General features: G+C 44.9%; 1 protein-coding gene across 1 annotated transcript in view; it reads right to left on the reverse strand.

The window, feature by feature from the left end:
• The window catches only part of LOC140411416 (uncharacterized), a 632495-nt gene that overhangs the window by 456449 nt on the left and 151618 nt on the right, over positions 1-24428 (reverse strand). The window contains exon 3 of the mRNA XM_072500524.1: positions 16463-16656. Within this exon, the coding sequence (XP_072356625.1) occupies positions 16463-16656 (194 nt within the window). The remainder of the gene's footprint in view (positions 1-16462; positions 16657-24428) is intronic.

Raw genomic sequence — 24428 nt, forward strand, 5'->3', positions numbered from 1 at the left:
GGAGGTGTGAGCTTAGATAGGGTGCTCTTTCCGGGGTGGATGCAGACCTGATGGGCTGAACAGCCTCTTTCTGCACTGTAAATTCTACGATTCTACATTGCCTGGACAGGCACATAACTGCGCCACAAACGTTCTATAACTCTTATGATCAACTGGCTTACAATGCCAACGTATCTTTGCATCATCAGCGAAGTTGAATATGTGGCTTTCTAATGGATCAGCTAAGATGGTATTAAAAAACATAACTGCAAATATATTTGTGCGAATTTTGACATTCCTTATATTTTGCACACTCCCTTTATGCAGAGCTTTCTATCTGTTCTGTTGCTCTTTAACATAGACATAGAACATTACAGCGCAGTACAGGCACTTCGGCCCTCGATGTTGCGCTGACCTGTGAAACCACTCTGAAGCCCATCTACACTATTCCCTTATCGTCCCTATGTCTATCCAATGACCATTTGAATGCCCTTAGTGTTGGTGAGTCCACTATTGTTGCAGGCAGGGAATTCCACACCCTTACTACTCTGAGTAAAGAACCTACCTCTAACATCTGTCCTATATCTATCTCCCCTCAATTTAAAGCTATGTTCCCTCGTGCTAGACATCACCATCCGAGGAAAAAGGCTCTCACTGTCCATCCTATCCAATCCTCTGATCATCTTGTATGCCTCAATTAAGTCGCCTCTTAACCTTCTTCTCTCGAACAAAAACAGCCTCAAGTCCCTCAGCCTTTCCTCATAAGATCTTCCCTCCATACCAGGCAACATTCTGGTAAATCTCCTTTGCACCCTTTCCAATGCTTCCCATCCTTCCTATAATGCGGCGACCAGAATTGCACGCAATACTCCAAATGCAGCTGCAAAATGACCTCATGGCTCCGAAACTCAATCCCTCTACCAATATAAGCTAACACACCGTACGCCTTCTTAACAACCCTCTCAACCTGGGTGGCAAATTTCAGGGATCTATGTAGATGGACACTGAGAACTCTCTGCTCATCCACAATGCCAAAAATCTTACCATTAACCCAGTACTCTGTCTTCCTGTTATTCCTTCCAAAATGAATCACCTCACACTTTTCTGCATTAAACTCCATTTGCCACCTCTCAGCCCAGTGCTGCAGCTTATCTATGTCCCTCTGCAACTTGTAACATCCTTCCGCACTGTCCACAACTCCACCGACTTTAGTGTCATCTGCAAATTTACTCACCCATCCTTCTACGCCCTCCTCCATGTCATTTATAAAAATGACAAACAGCAGTGGCACCAAAACAGACCCTTGTGGTACACCACTAGTAACTGGACTCCAGTCTGAACATTTCCCATCAACCACCACCCTTTGTCTTCTTCCAGCTCGCCAATTTCTGATCCAAACTGCTAAAGCACCCTGAATCCCATGCCTCCGTATTTTCTGCAGTAGCCTACCGTGGGGAACCTTATCAAACGCTTTACTGAAATCCATATACACCACATCAACTGCTTTACCCTCATCCACCTGTTTGGTCACCTTCTCAAAGAACTCAGTAAGGTTTTTGAGGCACGACCTACCCTTCACAAAACAGTGTTGATTATCTCTAATCAAATTATTCCTTTCCAGATGATTATACATCCTATCTCTTATAAACCTTTCCAAGAGTCTCCCCCTTTCTCCAGGAACAGTGCTATCATTTGTATTATTGTATGCTTTTCCTTTTAACTTCATGGTGTCTCTTGCCTCACTGGATGTTCACCACAGTTTTTTGCTGAGCAGACTGCTTTTTCCTCAGGAGTACTGGTTCTGTATCACATGAAATTATTTTTGAACCTCTGCCATTGATCTTATATCATTTTGATCAATAACAGATTGACAAGTTTACTGTGGACACTCTCTGTCTCATGCCATTGAAGGCAGCCTTACCTAAAACCAGTTGTTTTCTTAATTCCAACGGAATATAACACAAGATTAATTGTAGCACACATCAGTGACCTCGGACATTTTCACACAGTGAAAGGCAAATGGAGCAAATCGAACTCTGATTAAAATGGGCCCTCGGGAATGTATTCAGCAAACGTGTTTCCTCCCAGTGTGTGGTTTGTCACATCCAACACTGAGGATGCCAATTTGGCAACGCAGTCGCAATATTTCATTTTGTTCGACTGACTAATTGCTAAGCATGTCTGATATTTGCATTAATGGTGGTGTTCACTTGTACCTGCAAGACAGTGCAGGGTACAACCAAAGCAATTATTCAGATGCTTTTGCAGGCTTTTTTGCAATCCTCTTGCTTTCTTCTGGAATTTATTTTTAAATATATGATGAAGAATTATGATTTGGGGTATTGGAACCTTACTGTGAGTCGAGCGATAGCAGGGACTCTTAACCCAGATTCTTTTTTCCCTAGTCTACCACAGTGTGATTTTGTGGAAGGGGAGTGAGTCAGGGAGGGAAGGGTACACAGGGAAATGAGCTCTCTGTGCAGTGGCGGGTGTACAAGGAGTGGGCTGGGTGGAGGATGGACTGGGTACTTGGGTACATGGGGAACAGGATGCAGGAGGTTGGGAAAGTTAAGGGGGCTCTGGGGGAGGGTTACACATGGTTAAGGCCACACAAAGTGAGGGTTGAACAGGACAGAGTGCATGCAGAGGAGATTGTACAGGGGAAGAGGGGCTTGGAGAGTGTGCTCAAAGGGAGGGATCGTGCAGCGGTTGGGTACAGGGGGCTGGGGGAAGTGGCACATTAGCAGGGCTGCAATGGGGAAGGAGTGTCCATTGAACAGGAGCCTAGGTGGAGAGACACACAGGAATGAGGACAAATGGGGAGGGCATTCAATGAAGGAGTACACAGAGGGGTGCAGGGCAGGGGGCCAGGAGGGTTAGCAGATCTGTAATGGGGAGCGGCGCTGCTGCATGTGCTTGTTGATTGAAGGGCCAAGTGAAATTGACAATGTTAACCCATCCCTATCATTCAGATTTGGAGGTGTTTTCCCCTGGTGAGTTTCTGCAGTGCTTCTTGTAGATGGTACACACTGCTGCTGTCAGTGGTGGAGGGAGTGAATGTGGAACGGGTACCAATCAAGCGGGCTGCTTTTTCCTGAATGGTGTTGGGTTCCCTGAGTGTTGTTGGAGCTGCAATCATCCAGGCATGTAGAGAGTATCCCATCACACTCCAGACTTGTGCCTTGTAGATGGTGGACCGATGCAGTATATGAACTCAGTTACTAAAGTTTAGGAAGTTTTGAAGTTTTGGTTTAAGAATTTGCCATCCTGGTTATTATTCAGTGATATCTGCTGAAGATGTGCCGGTATAAGTGCAGCATCGGTTAGGCCTAGTTAACTTTGACAATCTTATTTCAGCTAATCCCATTGATTTGTTTTAATGTGTATATATGTGAGTATATTTTTTTCTATGTGCAGTACGTCTGTGTGTTTGTGTGAATGTCTGTGTGTTAGTTTGCTAGTGAGAGTATATGTTAAGTGTGTTTGTGGGCCTGTTTTAGTATGGATGCATGCTAGTGAGAGTATGTGAGCATGGATGTGTGCTAGTGTGAGTCCGTGGGAGTGCGACTGAGTGTAAGTGTGTGTTTGTGTGAATGTGTGTTTTGGCACTGTCATGTGAGAGTACCTTTAAGAAATGGATGTCAATCTGTTATTGATCAAAATGACATAAGATCAATGGCAGAGGTTCAAAAATAATTTCATGTGATACAGAACCAGTACTCCTGAGGAAAAAGCAGTCTGCTCAGCAAAAACTGTGGTGAACATCCAGTGAGGCAAGAGACACCATGAAGTTAAAAGGAAAAGCATACAATAATACAAATGATAGCACTGTTCCTGGAGAAAGGGGGAGACTCTTGGAAAGGTTTATAAGAGATAGGATGTATAATCATCTGGAAAGGAATAATTTGATTAGAGATAATCAACACGGTTTTGTGAAGGGTAGGTCGTGCCTCAAAAACCTTACTGAGTTCTTTGAGAAGGTGACCAAACAGGTGGATGAGGGTAAAGCAGTTGATGTGGTGTATATGGATTTCAGTAAAGCGTTTGATAAGGTTCCCCACGGTAGGCTACTGCAGAAAATACGGAGGCATGGGATTCAGGGTGCTTTAGCAGTTTGGATCAGAAATTGGCGAGCTGGTAGAAGACAGAGGGTGGTGGTTGATGGGAAATGGTCAGACTGGAGTCCAGTTACTAGTGGTGTACCACAAGGATCTGTTTTGGTGCCACTGCTGTTTGTCATTTTTATAAATGACATGGAGGAGGGCGTAGAAGGATGGGTGAGTAAATTTGCAGATGACACTAAAGTCGGTGGAGTTGTGGACAGTGCGGTAGGATGTTACAAGTTGCAGAGGGACATAGATAAGCTGCAGCACTGGGCTGAGAGGTGGCAAATGGAGTTTAATGCAGAAAAGTGTGAGGTGATTCATTTTGGAAGGAATAACAGGAAGACAGAGTACTGGGCTAATGGTAAGATTTTTGGCAGTGTGGATGAGCAGAGAGATCTCAGTGTCCATGTACATAGATCCCTGAAAGTTGCCACCCAGGTTGAGAGGGTTGTTAAGAAGGCGTACGGTGTGTTAGCTTTTATTGGTAGAGGGATTGAGTTTCGGAGCCATGAGGTCATTTTGCAGCTGCATTTGGAGTATTGCGTGCAATTCTGGTCGCCGCATTATAGGAAGGATGTGGAAGCATTGGAAAAGGTGCAAAGGAGATTACCACACACAGTACCTTATGGACAGAGACTAAAAGCAGACTGTTCGATTTGGCAAAAACATTGCAGTTAACATTACCTGACAAAATGCAAAAAGATGAGATAATTATGCCGGTGGCTAAGCATTTAAAGTTGCCTGAGCCACAGTTTGACTCACTGGAAATAGCAAAGTCAGTTGTAAATTAAACAAATGGAACATGAGAAAGAATTGAAGCAGCTTGAATACGATAGAGAGAGAGAGGAAAAAGAGTGGGAGAGAGAGAGAGAGAGAGAGAGAGAGAGCGAGCGAGAGGGAAAAGAAAGAGAAAGAGAAAGAGAGAGAGAGGAAAATTAGGGAGAAGAAAGGAAAACTGAAAGAATAGCCCTCGCAGAACAAAAAGAAAGAGAAAGGGAGATACAGATCAGGAAGAAAGATAAAGAGAGAGTGTTTGAACATCAAAAAATGGCAATGAAACATGACAGTCAGTTAAAATTGGCAGGCATAAAGGGAAACATACAGTTGGTGGATCGTGATGAGGATAGTGAGAAAGAGCGACATAGTCGAAGGCTTGGTGGGGATCTATTTAAATATGTCCAAGCATTGCCAAGGTTTGACGAGAAGGACGTGGAAGCCTTTTTCATTTCATTTGAGAAGGTGGCTAAACAAATGAAATGGCCACAGGACATGTGGGTATTACTGATTCAAACAAAGCTGGTAGGTAGGGCTAGTGAAGTGTTTGCATCACTACCAGAGGAGGTATCGGAGACGTACGAGAAGGTAAAAAAAATCCATCTTAGGTGCATATGAACTAGTGCCTGAAGCCTACAGACAAAGGTTTAGAAATTTAAGGGAAGAACCTGGTCAAACATACATGGAGTTGGAAAGGATCAAACAGAGTAATTTTGATAGGTGGGTAAGGGCTTTGAAAATAGACCAAACTTATGAAGCTCTCAGAGAAACTATACTTTTGGAGGAGTTTAAAAGTTCAATTCCTGATGTAGTGCCAATTCATGTGGAAGAGGAGAGCGTTAAAACTGCGAGAGTAACAGAAGAAATGGCAGATGATTATGAATTAGTTCATAAATCAAAGCTTGGTTTCCAACATCATTTTCAGCCTGTGAGGGATAGAAACTGGGGACATGAGAAATACTCAGGTGGTAAAGGTAAAGGTGATCTGATGGGAGATAATAAGGAGAGTGTACCCCAGATTATAAAAGAAATCCAGGAGGGTGGAAGAGACATGAAAAGTGTCAAATGTTTTCTCTTTAATAAACTAGGCCATGTAAAGTCACAATGTTCGTGGTTGAAGAAAAGCACTGGGAAGGCTGATATGGTAAAACAGGTTAAGACAGTGGGGTTTGTTAAAGTGGTAACGGAAAGTCCAAGTGAAGCGAAGGATGTACAAATGATTGTACAGCCTGATCAAAAGGTGATTGATAAGAAGGTGCCAGATCTCTTTAAAGAATGTACTTGTGTGGGTAAAGTTTACTCATGTGTATGAGGAGGAGCAGGTAAAGAAGTCACAATTTTAAGAGATACGGGAGCTAGTCAATCTTTAATGGTAAGAGTTTTTTTTAAATAAATTTAGAGTACCCAATTCATTTTTTCCAATTGAGGGGCAATTTAGTGTGGCCAATTTACCTACCTGAACATCTTTGGGTTGTGGGAGCGAAACCCATGCAAACACAGGGCGAATGTGCAAACTCAACACGGACAGTGACCCAGAGCCGGGATCGAACCTTGGCGCCTTGAGGCAGCAGCACTAACCACTGCGCCACCATGCTGCCCTCTTAATGGTAAGAGTTAAGGAGTTATGTAGTTGGGAAGAATGTTGCCAGAAAAGGTGGTAATATGTGGAATTCAGGGTGTTCCATTATATAAGGTTTAAGGTTGGAAAGTCCAATGAAGAGTGGTGAAGTGGTAGTAGGAGTAATAGAGAAGCTATCTTGTCCAGGAATACAGTTTATCTTGGGTAAAGATATAGCTGGATCGCAGGTGGGAGTGATGCCTACTGTGGTTGATAAGCCATGGAAAATCAGATAACTGAAGTGTTGAAGGATGAATATTCTGGGCTTATTCTGGATTGTGTGGTAACAAGGGTCGGGATTCTCTGACCTCCCGCCGGGTCGGAGAATCGCCGGGGGCAGGCGTGAATCCCGCCCCGCCGTGTCCCGAATTCTCCGCCACCAGAGATTGGGCAGGGGCGGGAATCGCGCCGCGCCGGTCGGCCGCCCCCCTCCCCGGCGATTCTCCGCCCCGCGATGGGCCGAAGTCCCGCCACTGTCACCCCTCTCCCGCCGGCGTGGATCAAACCACCTACCTTACTGGCTGGCTCCGGGGTCCTGGGGGCGGGCGTGGGGTGATCTGGCCCTGGTGGGTGCCCCCACGGTAGCCTGGCCCGCGATCGGGGCCCACCGATCGGCGGGCGGGCCTGTGCCGTGGGGGCACTCTTTTTCTTTCGCCTTCGCCATGGTCTTCACCATGGCGGAGGTGGAAGAGAGCGCAGGGGACGACATCAGCAGCCGCTGACGCTCCCGCGCATGCGCGGACTTCCGACGACTGGCGAAGACCTTTTGGCCCCGGCTGGCGTGGCGCCAAAGGCCGTCCACACCAGCCAGCAGAGCGCCAACCACTCCGGCGCAGGCCTAGCTCCTCAAGGTGAGGGCTTGGCCCCGATATGTGCGGAGACTTCCGCACCTTTGGGGCAGCCCGACGCCGGAGTGGTTCCCGCCACTCCATCATGCCGGGACCCCCCGCCCCGCCGGGTAGGGGAGAATCCTGTCCAAAGTCGCAAAGTCACAGGTTAAGACAAGAGGAGAAATCAAAGAGTAAAGATGAAGTTGAAGTGCAATTATCAGAAACAATTTTTCATCAGATGGTTGAAAAAGAACAGGAACAAGTGGAGGATGTGGCGGATATTTTTAGTTCAGGAAAATTGGCGGAGTTACAACAGAAAGATGTCGAAATGAAACGGATGTATCAGAAAGCATACATGGAAGAGGAATCTGAGTGCATACTAGAGTGTTATTACCGTAAAAGTAATGTCTTGATGAGAAAATGGAAACCTTTACATATGCAGGCGGATGAAAAGTGGGCAGAAGTTCATCAAGTAGTATTGCCGGTAGGGTATAGAAAGGAGGTGTTGCGAGTTTCATATGAGGTCATTTGGGAATAAGGAAAACTCAAGCTAAAATCCAAAATCATTTTCATTGGCTGGACTGCATAAAGATGTAGTTAAATTTTGCCAATCATGTCACACATGTCAAGTGATAGGGAAACCTCAAGCAGTGATAAAACCAGCGCCCTTAATACCCATTCCAGCATTTGAGGAACCTTTTACAAGGGTCCTAATTGATTGCGTAGGACTGCTTCCTAGAACAAAAAGTGGGAATCAATATCTTCTGACTACAGTGGATGTGTCTACTAGGTTTCCAGAGGCCATTTCAGTATGTAATATTACAGCTAAAAAGATTGTGGAGGAGTTAGTTAAATTCTTTACCAGATATGGACTACCCACAGAAAAACAATTGGATCAAGGATGAAATTTCATCTCAAGGTTATTCAAAGAAGTTATGGATAGCTTAGGAATAAAACAATTTAAATCAACTGCGTACCATCCAGAATCGCAGGCAGCGTTAGAAAGGTAGCTTCAGACATTAAAGACAATGTTGAGGGTTTATTGCCATGATTATCCAGAGGATTGGGAGAAAGGAATTCCATTCGTACTGTTTGCAATTAGGGATGCTCCGAATGAGTCAACCAAATGAAGTCCTTTTGAACTAATTTTTGGTCCTGAGGTAAGAGGACACTTAAATTGATTAAGGAAAAATTAGCGAGTGAGAAATCGGAAATTACATTCTTGGATTACGTGTGATATTTTAGGGACTGATTAAATAGAGTAGGTGAATTGTCTAGACAACATTTAAAAGTTGTACAAAATGTGATGAAAAGGGTCGCCGTCAAGAAATCCAAAGTTCGTAGTTTTGCCAGTGGAGATAAAGTTTTAGTGTTGTTACCAGTAGTAGGTGAACCTTTAAAAGCTAGGTTTTGTGGACCTTATCAGATTGAAAGGAAATTGAGTGAGGTGAATTATGTGGTAAGAACGCCAGATAGAACGAAAACTCACTGAGTTGTGTCATGTGAATATGCTTAAAAGGTACTTTGAAAGGGAAGGAGAGAAAAAGGAGGTTTTAATGATTCCAACTCAAAGTGACGAACCAAATCCAGCTGACTGTGAATTTGACAGACCTCAAATTAAATTGGAAAATGAGGATGTTCTTAAAAATTGGGATAAATTGTTAAGTTACCTTCCAGAGGAAAAACAAACTGACCTGAAAGAGTTATTGATATCACGTGGGCAAGTTTGTATAGATAAATTGGGAAGTACTAAAATGGCTATACATGCTGTAAATGTGGGAAATGCTGTTCCAATCAAACAGCATCCATATAGACTTAACCCTTTAAAATTGGCACAGGTTAACAAAGAGATTGAGAGTATGCTTAAAAATGGCATAATTGAAGTGGGTTGCAGCCAATGGAGCTCACCCATAGTTATGATACCAAAACCAGACGGTACCAAACGGTTGTGTGTGGACTATAGAAAGGTTAATGCAGTTACAAGAACAGACTCTTTTCCTATCCCACATTTGGAGGATTACATTGAGAAAGTGGGACAATCAGCTTTTATTTCCAAACTGGATTTACTTAAAAGGTTACTGGCAGGTACCTTTATCCGAAAGGGCGAATGAGATTTCAGCTTTTGTGACTCCAGATGGTATATACCAATTCAAAGTTATGCCATTTGGCATGAAAACGCCCCAGCCACATTTCAACGGTTAACTAACAAAGTTGTTTCAGGATTACCCAATTGTGCAGTATACATCGACGATCTGATAATTTTCAGCCAGACATGGACAGAACATTTGAAACATCTGATGGATTATTTGATCGACTTCAGGAGGCGGGTTTGGTGATAAACCTAGCCAAAAGTGAATTTGGAAAGGCCCAAGTCACTTTCCTTGGCCATACAATCGGACAGGGTCGAATGGTCCCACGGGATGTGAAAACAAAAGTTATTGCGGAGTTTCCGATACCCTCGACACAACGGGAAATAATGCGATTTCTTGATATATGTAGATTTTAACAGAAATTTGGACCCAATTTTAGCAGTGTGGTCACTCTACTGATGGACTTGCTCAAGAAGTGTAACAAATTCCAGTGGACAGCGGAGTGTCAACAGACATTTGATGGCCTGAAGGCTGTGTTAACCACTGCTCCTGTGTTAGCCATCCCAAATTATACAAACACATTCAAAATGGTGGTTGATGCGAGTGAGGTGGGTGTAGGTGCGGTGCTTCTACAAGACGACGACTAAGGGATAGAGCGGCCTATTGGTTATTTTTCAAAGAAATTGAATTGTCACCAGAAAAAGTATTCCACGATTGAGAAGGAGACTTTGAGTTTGGTGCTGGCTTTTCAACATTTTCACATTTATGTGACCAGCAATCCATCTGACACCGTCATATATACTGATCGTAATCCGTTGACGTTTTTGGAGCGATTCCAGAATAACAATGCACGGCTGTTTCGCTGGAGTTTGTTGTTGCAGCTATTTCATTTAAAAATAGTACATGTGGCAGGATGAGAAAATGTGATAGCCGGTGCTTTGTCACGAATGTGATGAACGGAAGCAGTTTCAGTTGGAGGAAGAAGATCGAGAAAAAAATGGACTATATTACTATACCCATTTGCGGGTGTTGTTTTTTAAAATGAAAAAGTATATTTACTGTGTGCATTTCTTAAAGGATAGTGAAAAGGTGAAAAATGAAACCATCTTGAAGTGCCAAATCTCCTTCGTTTCCTGAGGAAGTATGGGCACAGTTGTGCTTTCTTGGTTGCAGCATTGAAGTGAGTGGACCAGGGCACATTGTTGGTGATGTGCACACCTAGGAATTTGAAGCTGTCAACTATCTCCACCTCGGCACCATTGACACAGACAGGGGTGTGTACTATACTTCGCTTCCTGAAGTCAATGACCAGCTCCTTAGTTTTGCTAACATCGATGGAGAGATTGTTGTTGTTACACCATGCCATTAGGTTCTCATTCTCCCTCCTGTATTCTGACTCATCGTTGTTCGAGGTCCGACCCACTATGATCGTGTCATCAGCAAACTCGTAGATGGGGTGACAGCCAAATTGTTGCCACAGTCATGTGTGTATAGGGAGTATAGTAGGGTATTAAATACACAGCCTTGTGGGGCCCCAGTATTGAGCACTATCATGGAGGGGGTGTTTTTTTTTAATCCTTACTGATTGTGGTCTATGGGTCAGCAAGTCAAGGATCCGGTTCAGAGGGAGGAGCCAATTAGTAGGTTTTGGAGTTTTGATAGGAGTTTGGGATTATGATGTTGAAGTCAATGAATAGGAGTCTGATGTAGGCGTCCTTGTTATGGAGATGCTCCACGGATGGGTGTAGGGCCAGGGAGTTAGAGTCTGCTGTGGACCGGTTGTGGTGGTATGTGAATTGCAGTGGATCAAGACATTCTGGGAGTATGGAGTTGTTGTATCTCATCACCAACCTCTTGATGCACTTCATTATGATAGATGTCATGGCCACCGGACAATAATCATTGAGGCACATTGCCTGGTTCTTCTTTGGCACTGGTATGATGGTGGTCTTCTTGAAGCAAGTCGGAACGGAGTAGGGGGAGCTTGAAGATGTCTGCGAACACACCTGCCAGTTGGTCCACGCCGCACCTGAGTGCACGACCAGACTCAGTCAGTATCCACTGCTTTCCGAGGGTTCACTTTCAAGAAGGCAAGTTTGATTTCGGAAGCGGTGACGGTAGGTATGGGTGTGTCCAAGGCGGCTGGGGCAGTTGACGACAGTTTGTTGGTTTCCTGCTCAAACCGAGCATAGAATGCATTGAGTTCATTGGGGAGGGTTGTGCTGCTGCCGGAGACTTTACTCGGCTTTGCTTTGGAGCCCCTTATGGTGTTTAAGCCTTGATATAACCGACGAAGGTCCATGTCGTTCGTTTGTGACTCTAACTAAGTTTGGTATTGTCTCTTGGCATCCCTGATGGCTTTGCAGAGGTCAGACCTAGATTTCTTGTAGTGGTCTGTCTTGAATGACTCAGACCACTACAAGAAATCTTCAGTAGGGAGTGAATCTCTTGATTTAAATCATCGTTTCTGGTTGGGGAATGTACGTACTACCTTTTTTGGCATGCAATCTTCTACACACTTGCTGATAGAGTCTGTGACGGAGGTCGCATACTTGTTTCGGTTAGCCACTGACTTCTTGACTATGGCCCAGTCTACTGACTCCAAGCAGTCATTTAGGAGTTCTTCTGTTGTCTCGGATCAGCATTGTATGGCCTTCTTAACCGGATTCTCCCACTTAAGTTTCTGCTTGCATGCCGGTAGAAGGAGAACCGTTTTATGGTCCAATTTTCCGAAGTGCGTCGGGGGATGAATCAGTAGGTACCCTTAATGTTTGTGCAGCAGTGGTCAAGGATGTTGGTGCCTTTGGTGGGACAGGAGATGTGTTGGTGGAATTTTAGCAGTACACACTTGAGGTTGGCCTGGCTGAAGTCCCTGTCGACGATGAACAAGACATCGTAGTCTTCCTAACCACAGCCCTCATCTCCATTTACTAATGTGGAATTAAACAACTGGTATTTTCAAGATTTCAACTTTTCTTCTTTACTTTCCGAGTCAGAGGATGGCATGTTATTGACTCCATGAACTTTCTGTTTTTTGTTAACAGATGTGGTGGCAGAATCATTACATGGTTCTCCATCCACCTTCCTCTTAATTTTCAAAAGGAATTGATTACTGATTATTTCATCTCCTTTGCTATTTGTTTCATTTACCTTAAAGAGGTAATGTGTACCCATAAAAGGGTGTGGGTTAATCAGCAGTTTGCTTTGTGACACTTCACAGCCCTTGCTGTCCTCATCCTGAATATCTGATGCTATGCTAATGGGTATATTACCCTTCAAAACAAACATGCTCACGGAAATATTTACCCAATGGATGGCAATGTGTTTACTGCAAAAGGCAGTAACAAATCACTTTTAACAAAGTCCAGGTCACTTTCTTCTTCTGATTTTCTGTCTTCTTTCCTAGCTTTGGAAGAATTAACAGCGCTGGTTTAGTTCAGTGGGCTAGACAGCTGGATTGTGATGCAGAACGAAGCCAGCAGCGCGGGTTCAATTCCCGTACCAGCTGCGAATTCTGAATTCTCACTCTGTGTACCTGAACAGGCGCTGGAATGTGGCGACTAGGGGCTTTTTACAGTAACTTCTTTGCGGTGTTAATGTAAGTCTACTTGTGACAATAAAAATTATTATTATTACATGCCATCTGTTCATGATCAGTTAGTGACAGGCCTATTCGGTATTCGTCATTTATCATTACTTCATGATCAGAACCAAAATCGTATTCAGAACTCTCGTCTGACACTTCATCACTTTTAGTCCTATTAAATTCTGACTCCTCTTCGGTCTTGGAGTTCTCAGAATCTGGTTCTCTGCTAAATTTATCTTTGCCTAATTTCTGCGAGGAATCATTCTCATAGAGGTAATTTCATCCGACTAACAATCTGAAAGATTGATGTCTTTTAACATTTCTTTCTTCGAGTTAGTTAATGCTCAATGAGGTTTCCTAGTTTCCTCATGTGCTATCTGCAGTACTTCCCTCGGACTCTCTGTAATCATGGGTGAAGCTTCACTCCTGCCAAATCATTCCCCAAAAGTAAGTCTCCTCCATCTGCTGGGAATTTCTTAATCACCCTGACAATTACTGGACCTGACATGAAATCACACCCCGATTGTACTTTATACAATGGAACTAGGATATAATCTCCACTTATCCCGTTTACCAATACCTTGCTTTCATTGAGCTCTTTGGAGGAAAAGCAAATCAAAGAAAACCAAAACCAAAATTATGAGGGGCATGGACAGAGTGGATATCAGAAGCTTTTTACCAGGATGGAAGAGCCAATTACTAGGGAACGTAGATTTAAGGTGTGAGTTTAGAGGAGATGTGTGAGGGAAGTTTTTTTACACAGAGGGTAGTGGGTGTCTGGTACTCGCTGCTGGAGGAGGTGGTAGAAGCAGATAAGATAGTGACTTTTGGGGCGCATGTTGACAAAAACATGAATAGGATGGGAATCGAAGGGTATGGACCCCAGAAGTGTGGAAGGTTTTAGGTTAGATGGGCAGCATGGCCAGCGCAGGCTTGAAGGGCCAAAGTGTCTGTTCCTGTGTTGTACTTCTCTTTGTTCTTTGTTCTCCAGTAAGAGAGTTTGAGTCACACCCATGTCCCTTACGGTCAATAATGGGTATTGCTACATCAGTTGTGGAAAAGGGGGTGATCTTCCCCTTAGACACAAACCCGACATATGTCTCATCTACCTCATTTCTCACATCTGCTCCCACAGCAGTGTTTACCTCCGGTCTCCCAAGTCCAGCTAAAGCTACAGTCTGCCCTGCAGTATTCTCCACTTTTGTTCACTTTTCAGAATCTTCCTTTTGAACTCCCACTAGTCCCATGGGCTGTCCTTGTAACTTTCAAGATGCTGACCGAATGTGCCCCACCTTGTAACAATGATAACACCTCGGCTTTCGAGTTTCGCCGTCACCCTTAGTACATTCTTTCCTTTCTGGGCAGGACATCTTGGGGCATTCCCAGATATCCATTCTTTACGTTGGCTACCTGCTTTCCTTTCACTCTCCCACTTTTTATCCTTTTCACAATTATGGGAGTGATGTAACGAAGGTTTAAATTTATGTATTAGCTCATAATCATCAGGCATAATTGCTTCTTGTCTCGCTGTCTTCACACTCTAGTCTTCAACGTAGGTTTTTAATCATTGAAGGTAAGGAATTCTTAAATTCCTCTAAGAGAAGGAGCTCTCGCAGAGCCTCATGGGTAGTTGCAACTCCCAATGCTCGGACCCATCCATCAAAATTGCTCTGCTTAACACTTTTGAATTCGGCATACGCATTCTGTCCCAGCTGTCTTCTTAAATTCCGAAACATTTGCCTATATGCTTCAGGAACCAATTCATGAGCACCCAGAATGGCCTTTTTTACCTGCTCATAATTCTTAGACACCTGCTCTAACAGGGAAGCGTAAACTCCCTGTGCCCACCTCGTCAATATACTCTTCATGGGTAATGTCCATTTTTCTCCGTCACTCCATTTGGGGTACTATTTTCTCAAAAACCTTAAAAAAGGTTTCTACCTCCTTCCCTTTGAATTTTGGAAGGGCCTGTATAAATTTAAACATATCACCACTGGGTTCCGTTCTGAGATTAAGTTCCCCTCTAATTTCTGGCTACTCCCTGCTAATTTCCGATGCCTTAGACTGGAAGTCTCTCTCATTTGCTTTTTCCTCTCTTTCTTTTCCTTTTTCCCTCTCTCTCTTTTGACTTTTCATCACCTCTCTTGCATTTTCCTCAGTCTCCTTTGTCTTTCCCCCTCTCTATTTTGCCTTTTCCTCTTCTCTAACACCATCTCCATTTTGTTTTTGCCTCAATGCCATTTCTTTTGGCCTCAACTCCATTTTTTTATTCCCTTTCATGCTCGATCTAGAACTGAATTCTCTCCAGCTCAATTTCCCCTCATGGTCTCTCCTGTGTTCCTAGCATCTCTTTCAAATTGAAATGCTGAGCAATCATGTCAGTTATCTTCACCTTCCTAGTTCTAGCTGGTGTCTCTATTTTGAATTCCCTTGATTTTTAAAAGCTCTTTTAAATAACCCAGAGACAAGTCTTCCACATGAAGAAACATTTCAGCAGCTTCCAGAGACCGATATATTGTGTTATATCACTACAGACCTGATTTCTCTGTTTAAGTTAATTTATACTGTAACCCAAACTTTGCCGCCTGCCATTCCAAATAACCCTGACAAGCCCTCAAATTATGTTACGACATCCTGGGATAGTGCGCGCTCAAATCCAGCCCCACTTAAAACGGAGTCACAACTCAAGTGAATTAACCAATAATTCTTCAAAAAAATACCCCAAGTCTTTGGCCCTTGGTTTTCCGATATTTACAGTCACCAATTTTAAGTTTAAATTACTTTTATTTATAAGAACTATAATGAAATTTGCAACAAATACAACTGGTTAACTACTATCTAATTCTTAAGGAAATAAACAGGAAGAACCCTTGCAAGAGTGTATGCATGTATGAGAGTGTGTGCATGTATGTGAGTGTGCGCATGTAAGAGAGTGTGTGCATGTATGTGAGTGTGTGCATGCAAGAGAGTTTGCGCATGTATGAGTGTGCATGTATGAGAGCATGTGCATGTATGAGAGCGTGCACATGTATGAGTGTGTCTGGGAAATGGAGTTGGTGTAATTTAAATCCAATTAATAAATCTTGAATATAACAAAAACCCTACTGGCAGGCCTGCAGCGATGTGGTTGGCTCATAACTAAGTTGGCCGAGCAAGGCACTCAGTTGAAGGGCAAATAGGGATGGGCAACAAACACGGGGTTTGTCAGTGAAACCCACATTCCATGAAAGAGTAAAGAAAAAAACGAGTATGGGCCAAATGGCCTCCTTCTGTACTGTATGATTCAAACAATGACAGGAACTGACTGGGAATTGGTACAATACAAAGTATGGGCTGCAAAACTTTGAGTGCATTAATGAGGTTGGATGATGGAAGTGCAGCCAGGAGACCCTGGAAGTGACAAATTGGCCCTTATTTGAATTAAAGAATTTAAATCCTGATCTTTCCCCGCCCCCCTTCACAACGTGAATGACACTTACGTTTATTCCATCAAGGCATGTGCCGCCATTCAAACAGAGCTTTAAAGAGCATTTATTCACATTGATTTCGCAGTTGTGCCCAGTGAACGCAGCTGGGCAATCACATGCATATCCCGGCATTGTATTCCGACACACTCCCCCATTGAGACAGGGCAGCAAATCACAGCTCCTCAACAGCACCTCACAAAGGGATCCTTTAAAAGACAGTATCACAGTTAGTTTCAGAGCAGACATTGAGAGCTGAGTATCACTTTTGTCAATATTATAACAGCTATTATTCCTTTCATAACAAATGGCAGAAAGAAGTCTGTGTGACACGTTTGCCATTTTCAGCAAATCAGATTCCCCAGACACTATCCAAAGACAGGAAGAGAGTGGAGTTTGAATAGGGTGAATATAAGAAGCACATTCATGCACAAATGAATGTCTCAATTAACTGTGCGCATGGTCTGATACCCAACTCTCAACACATGAGCAAACCATGCTCTGCTTTATAATAACTATGCAGGAATGTTTCAATAATTGCAATTTTTATGATCCTGAAGACTTGAAGCATTAGTTCCTGGTGCACATAAGTGGCACTTTAGGTTTTAAACAGTAGCATGCACAATTGAGAAGGAAGTTCTGACAGTGGGTGGAATTTTCCTCCCCCTCCACGGCGCGTTCTGCAGCAGTGGAGAGCGGCTCATCAGTGGCTGGTGGCGGGATCTTCTTGTCCTGCCATTGTCAGCGGCATTTCCTTTTGAATGCACCCCTCGCTACCGCGAAAGCCGCAGCAGGGGCATGCCGGAGGCAGGACCGTAAGATCCTGCCAGCATGAACGGCCATTAAATCCCGCCCTATACAGCCACAATATTACCGATGTGAATTGGATCATGAGTTTGTCAAGACCACAATTTAATGAATTAGGTGAACGATAAGAATACGGTTGAGAGCTGGTACATTCTGAATTACACCTGAAAGGGTGCTGGAAACCGATTTACCAACAACATTGCAGAAATTCGATCAATATTTAAAGGCTGGAAGGAGTGGGACAGGGCAGGGAATGAGACTAATTGGATAGCTGTTTAAAGAGCCAGCAAAGGCAGAATCGGCTGAATGGCCTCCTTCTGTGTTGTCAGAATCTATGATTGGAAGATTTAGAGTCAAAGAATGAAGATGACAAAACTGAGTTTGAAGCCATTGCAGGGAAAGCAGAGCAGAAGGCTAACACCAGAGAGAATTTCCCTGCTCTTCATCAAAATAGGATCTTTTATATCTGGCTGAGAGGGCAAGGCGAGCACTCATTTGAACACGTAATCTGAAAAAAAATGACGCTGAAAATGTAGCATTCCTTTAGTGTGGCACTGAAAAACAAACATACTGTTATTTCAACCTACAGGTGATTCTTGACTAAAATAAAGACATGAAAAAGCGTGGAAGTAGAAGCAAACCATTTTCCCAGTCAAGTTCATGTATATCATGGGGTATACACTTCCATATAGTCCATCTAAGTAGCTGGGAGGAAGTTCCTGCGCAAATATCCCTTAATGCCCAATGCTCCTGAATCCACTGTCTCCACTTCTCAATCTAGGCCAATTGCCCTGCATAAAGAACATCCAAACCAGGTTTAAAAACACGGCAAAGCTCAAAAACCCTTCTGGCCAGTCAGTTCCTCCTGTCGTGTACTGTTGCCGGGCAGATTCAAAAATAAGCTGTGGCACCTATGGGGTTATCTGACCATTGCTTTCATAGGTTAAATAGGCACTCACCTATTTTTAGCAGGATCTTTAAACAGGGACTAAGTCACCTTCATACAATATTATAACAGCCAGAAATGGGGTTTGGTTGCTCCAATTCCATTTTGAAGAACCCAAGTCACACAACATCAGGCTACTTGTGGTCTAACACACAGGACATATGTTTTAGTTAGTGTGTTGGTCTCCAATGGGGCGGCATTTCTCCAGCGACACATTAGGAAGTTTCACTGATTGAGCAGCTATTGCTTTACTCTGAAATTTGAAAGTAAGATTTGTTATAACCATGCAAAACATCAGTGTCAGTCAGGGCCAACGGAATGCATGGAACTCACACTGCACACAGTGTAATAACTGAAGCTTCAGCTGGCCCAACCATCAAGCCATCTAACCATCATTCACGCGAGACAGTTTCAAGGAGCAGTAATTTATAACGTGTTGACTACCGATGCCACAAGAGTATATTCGCAATGACAGGAAATATAGAACAGATCTCAGCGTGAATCAATAAGAAAAAAACAAAACTGCTGAAAAGAAAATCACACAAACACCAGAAAACATTCCTGTGTCCTGCTGTGATTAAAATTCTGGACTTAATCGACAGTGGGGAGGAATCTTCTGACCCTCCCTTTATGGCGGGAGGGAATGTTGGAGGGGGCGGAAAATTGAAGGGAGGGTCCCAACACGGCTTTTATGCGGATGTGATATGCCATTCAGGTCTCTCTGGGCTCGAACATCCCTCCACGCAAGAAAGTGGGCATGACATCAAATCAGCGGAGTATTTAACAGGTTTTTAAAAACGGGGAACTGGCGGACAGAACCTGCCGGAGGCACACAGGTGTCATGATATCCATATTTACATATCATGGTGCAATCACACACACACACTGATGGACAGGTCGACAGTCCAATCAACACACATGCAACATCACAGCCAATCACCAGTGAGAGCACGCGCACTATAAAACAGGGAACACCACAGTTACCGCTCATTCCAGCAGAAGATAGCTCAGAGCACAGAGCTCACAGCGCGCCACTCAGACATACACCATGTGCTGAGTGCCTCTCTAAGATAGTGCTAGGGCTGGGTCCACAGGTTAACTGGTGAAGTACGAACCACAGCCAGAAGTTAACAGTTGTTATTATTCAGAACAATAAAACAGAGTTGTACCATCTGCAACCGTGTTGGTTCGTTTGTATATCGGAACACCCAACACGACATGGTACCAGGTTTCGAAACTCCCCATCAACTGTGAGACCTACCTGCACCTCTTCAGAGATACACCATCCTGCGCCATGGACAGCATCAGCCCGCTGCAGCCGCTCCAAATCGCTGGAAATCTCGGCGTCAACTGGAAGCTGTTTAAACAGCGCTTCCAGCTCTTTCTAGAAGCCACAGACAGGGAGAATGCATCAGACACCAGGAAGATCGCCCTCCTCCTCTCCACGGCAGGGCAACACGCCATCCACATCTACAACTCCCTGGCATTCGCGGAAGGCGAGGACAAATATATGAATAGGATGGGAATAGAAGGATACGGACCCAGGAAGTGTAGAAGATTGTAGTTTAGTCGGGCAGTATGGTCGGCACGGGCTTGGAGGGCCGAAGGGCCTGTTCCTGTGCTGTACATTTCTTTGTTCTTTGTTCTTTGAAGTACAAGACGGTCCTTCTAAAACTTGAGCAGCTCTTCAGCGTCGAAGTGAATGAGAGCTTTGAGAGGTACCTCTTCCAGCAGCACCTGCAGGGTAAGGATGAGCCTTTTCAATCCTTTCTGACACACCTCCGTATCCTCGCGCAGTCCTGCGGCTATGAGGTCACCTCCGATTCCATGATATGGGACCAGATAGTTTTTGGGGTCACCTCGAACACCCTACGCCAGCAGCTCCTCAAAATAAAGAGCCTTACCCTAGCCACCGCCATCGAAACCGGCGTCCTCCATGAAAACGCGACCAGCCGGTACTCCCAATTCCAGGCGGCCGAATCGGCACGGCAGGGGTCCGACGAGGCAGAGCAGGTCCAGTCGATCGAGTTCCTCCCGGCCCGCGGCCTGGACGAGGGCAGCCATTTTGTGCACTTTCCGAGGCCTCCCGCGCTTGTACGCGCCAGAATAGGGGACATCGGTGCAGAGGGGTGTGACGCGTGGACGTGCTCTACGCAGGACCGAACTGCGCATGCGTTATGGCGCAATGAACGCCATGACATCGTCACTACGTGCGGCATCTGTGGATCCGCACATTTAAAGCGGTAATGTCCAGCCATAACTCGACAATGCCTCCGCTGTGGCAAGATGGGCCACTACGCTGTCTGCTGTCGAGCAGCTCAACCTGCCAACGCTCCGCAATTCCGCCAGCCTCGCAGGGACGTGCGGGGCATTCAGCCTCTATACACCGTGTCATACCCTGATGACGTACAGACCCGTGATACCGACGACCGGGAAGCCTTCCGCGTTGCGGTAATAGACAGAAATCGGATGTCCCCAAGTAGGACCCACCAGCCGATGCCAGTGCACAGCGTTCATCCGGGCGATGAATGGTGTGCCATCCTAACGGTCAACCCGAATTCGTCGCCCACCTACCCGGCTGGACTTATGAGCCTGTTTGCACATTGGACTCACTGAATTGTTGTGCAACAATGTTAACTTGTTTCTCTTTTTTTTGTCGTTCCAGGAGTTCTCTTTCGATATTTGATGATTGCACTTGTTTTGTTTGTGGTACAACCTCGTTGCTATGTTGCACCTGACACCTTCCAATGTATATAGCTTAGCCTCATATACATGTTGTAAATATTGCACACACATACTCAGTCGCACTCAGTACACACCAATATTTATTACCATGTAGGCACATATTCTTGTGAAAAGGGGGGGGGGGATGTCATGATATCCATATTTACATATCATGGTGCAATCACACTGATGGACAGGTCGACGGACCAATCAACACACATGCAACATCGCAGCCAATCACCAGTGAGAGCACATGCACTATAAAACAGGGAACACCACAGTTCCTGCTCATTCCAGCAGGCGATAGCTCAGAGCTCAGAGCTCACAGCATGCCACTCAGACATACACCATGTGCTGAGTGCCTCTCTAAGATAGTGTTAGGGCTGGGTCCACAGGTTAACTGGTGAAGTACGAACCACAGCCAAAAGTTAACAGTTGTTATTATTCAGAACAATTAAACAGAGATGTACCATCTGCAACCGTGTTGGTTCGTTTGTATATCTGAACACCCAACACAACAACAGGTATGTGCAGCCCCCAGCGGGAGAGGATCGCACCCGAGCAATACCCTAGCACTGCAGTGTCTGGGCAGTGCTAGGTGCTTCCGTGGGGGAGGTGCCATGGGAGGGGGGGGGGGGGGGGGAGGAGTTCCTCAATGTTGGAGGGCGGGGGACGGGTTTCTGTTTCCACGCAGTCCATGTTTTATTTATTTAGCCATTTTTATTTTTTATTCTTTTGAATGCCGGGATTGCTGGCAGGGCGGGCTCATTCAGACCCCACCCCCGCCAGCCTGACATCGTGGCACCCGGCTCCTGGATTTTTCTTTCTGAAGTATACAAACCACGGTGGGAAAAGCTGCAGCGCTGCCTGCGGGCAGGATACCACTTTTCCCGCCCGAGCTGACACTGAAAATAAATGAGAAAATTCCACCCAGTGCAACTGCTGGAAATTTCTACTTAAAGTGGAGATGGAGCCACAATATTGAGCCATTATATGTTAAAGCATACATACTGATAGTCAGCAGAAACAACAGAGGAATTTTGCAATTAAATATGCATGCACTTTAGCTCGGTCTTTTCTGCGGGATTTTCCAATATGATTAGGTATAAATGAAGAGAATTTCCACCACAATTGTGAAAGATAATGTGAGGCAGAAATATTTTATTCAGAGAATTTCCGAGTGCAGGGCACAGTGTCACTGATGGTGGGATTGACTTGGCTTCCTGGGAGGGAGTGTTAACTGCCAAGCCCATTCAGGATTGGGCCCAACTTGGACCACTAGTTCAAATTTAAAAAAACTGCTGCTATGGTCCCTCGATGCAGTAACAAGCCCACTCATGTTTTACATTGGAATTGAGGAAGCATAGTGAATCAAAAGCAGGAGGTAAGAGCTAAAGCTGAAGTCTGTGGCTGGTGGGGGGGGGGGGGGGGGGTCTGTAGCTGGTGGGGGGTAAAAGATAGTCTTACTTTTTTGTGGAGGGACATTGTGCCTCCACTCGGAGGTTGTTTAGTCAGTAAATGCCACAAAGCCAATGCCATTGTGCTCAGCATGTTGATGTTCTTATCCCACTCACCCTGGCCATTGGTTGTTGAAATCTTGATGAAGAAGGTAGTGGAGTACTGCTAATGTCCCTTGACTAATAATCCAGAGGCCCAGGCTAATTCCCAACATGGCAGCTTGTGGAATTTAAATTCAATTAATAAATAATCACTAATGTCCTTCAGGGAAGGAAATCTGCCATCCTTACCTGGTCTGGCCTGCATGTGACTCCCATCCCACAGCAAAGTAGTTGACTCTTAAATTCCCTCTGAAATGGCTGAGCAGACACTCAGTTCAAGGGTAATTAGGGATGGACAACAAATGTTGGCTTCGCCAACGATGCCCACAGCCCGTGAAATAATAATTTAAAAAATATATTTTATTTCAAACATCATAAAATTCTCACATACAAAGGCATAACTATATAATACAGTTGTCATTTTTATTTTAACAATGTAACAGCAACAACCCTAAATCCCCTATCCCTCCTCAGACCGACTATCCTCCCTCCCTCACCCTTTCCCCTCCCAACCTGCCTGCCTCATCCCCCGAACTGCTGGCCACGAATAGGTCCTTAAAGAAAGTGATGAACGGCATCCACCAGGAATAGAACTTTTCTTCCGAGCCTCTGGGAGGCTGACACCTCAATAATCGCCACCAGTGGACACTGCTCTAGCTTGACTTCAAAGATCTCTGACACGGTCTCAAAAAATGAGACCCAGAATGCAACTAGCTTGGGGAAGGACCAGAACATATGCGAGTGATTTGCAGGCCCCCCTGAAAAACGCTCACATCTGGCCTCCACCCCAGGGAAGAATCCACTCATACCCATCCTAGTTAAGTGCACTCTATGTACTAATTTAAACTGCATCAGGCTCAGCCGAGTGCAGCAGGAGGTAAAGTTCACCCTATGCAAGATGTCACTCCACACCCCTCCCTCTAGCCCTAGGCCCAGCTCTTCTTCCCACTACCCCTCTTCTTGCAATAGTTTCCCCATCTCCAACAAACACTCATACATATCGGAGATCTTCCCTTGCCCCATCTCATCTCATGACAGCAGCCTAACTATCAGTGTGGGTCTTGGCAACTGGGGGAATGAAGACAGCTCTTTACGAATAAAGTTCCTCATCTGCAAACACTTAAATGCAATCGTCCTCAGTAGTTGAAATTTCTCCTTTAGATCCGCAAACCTACCTTCCACAAACAAATCCCTGAACCTCTCAATCCTTTTTCTCCTCCAGACCTTGTACATTGCATCCAGCCCTGATGGTGTAAGCCTATGATTATCACAAATTGGCGACAGTAATGACATGTCCCCCAATCCAAAATGTTGCCCAAACTGGTTCCGAACTCTTAAAGATGTCACTACCACTGGGCTCGTTGAGACTGGATGGGGAGAATGGAAGAGGGGCTGAGGCAATGCCCTTTGACACGACCCTACACAAGAGACCTCCTCCATCCGTCCCCACCCCTCATCTGCTCCTCAAACCACCTTCGCACTTTCCCAATGTTCACCGCCCAGTTATAGAGCATCAGGTTGGTTAGAGTCAACCCACCCGATCGTCTCCCCCTCTGCAGGAGTCTTTCCCACCCAGACAAAGGCAGAGATGAACCCATCATGAAATATCTTTGGCTAACAGGGTTAAGGAAAATCCCAAAGCCTTTTATTCGTATACAAGGAGCAAGAGGGTCACTAGAGAAAGGATTGGCCCACTCAAAGACAAAAGAGGGAATTTATGCGTGGAGTCAGAGGAAACGGGTGAGATTCTTAATGAGTACTTTGCATCGGTATTCACCAAGGAGAGGGACATGACGGATGTTGAGGCTAGGGATGGATGTTTAAATACTCTAGGTCAAGTCGGCCTAAGGAAGGGGGACGTTTTGGGTATTCTAAAAGGCATTAAGGTGGACAAGTCCCCAGGTCCAGATGGGATCTATCCCAGGTTACTGAGGGAAGCGAGGGA

The sequence above is a fragment of the Scyliorhinus torazame genome, chromosome 4 (genome assembly GCF_047496885.1).
Source record: "Scyliorhinus torazame isolate Kashiwa2021f chromosome 4, sScyTor2.1, whole genome shotgun sequence".
Lineage (NCBI taxonomy): Eukaryota > Metazoa > Chordata > Chondrichthyes > Carcharhiniformes > Scyliorhinidae > Scyliorhinus > Scyliorhinus torazame.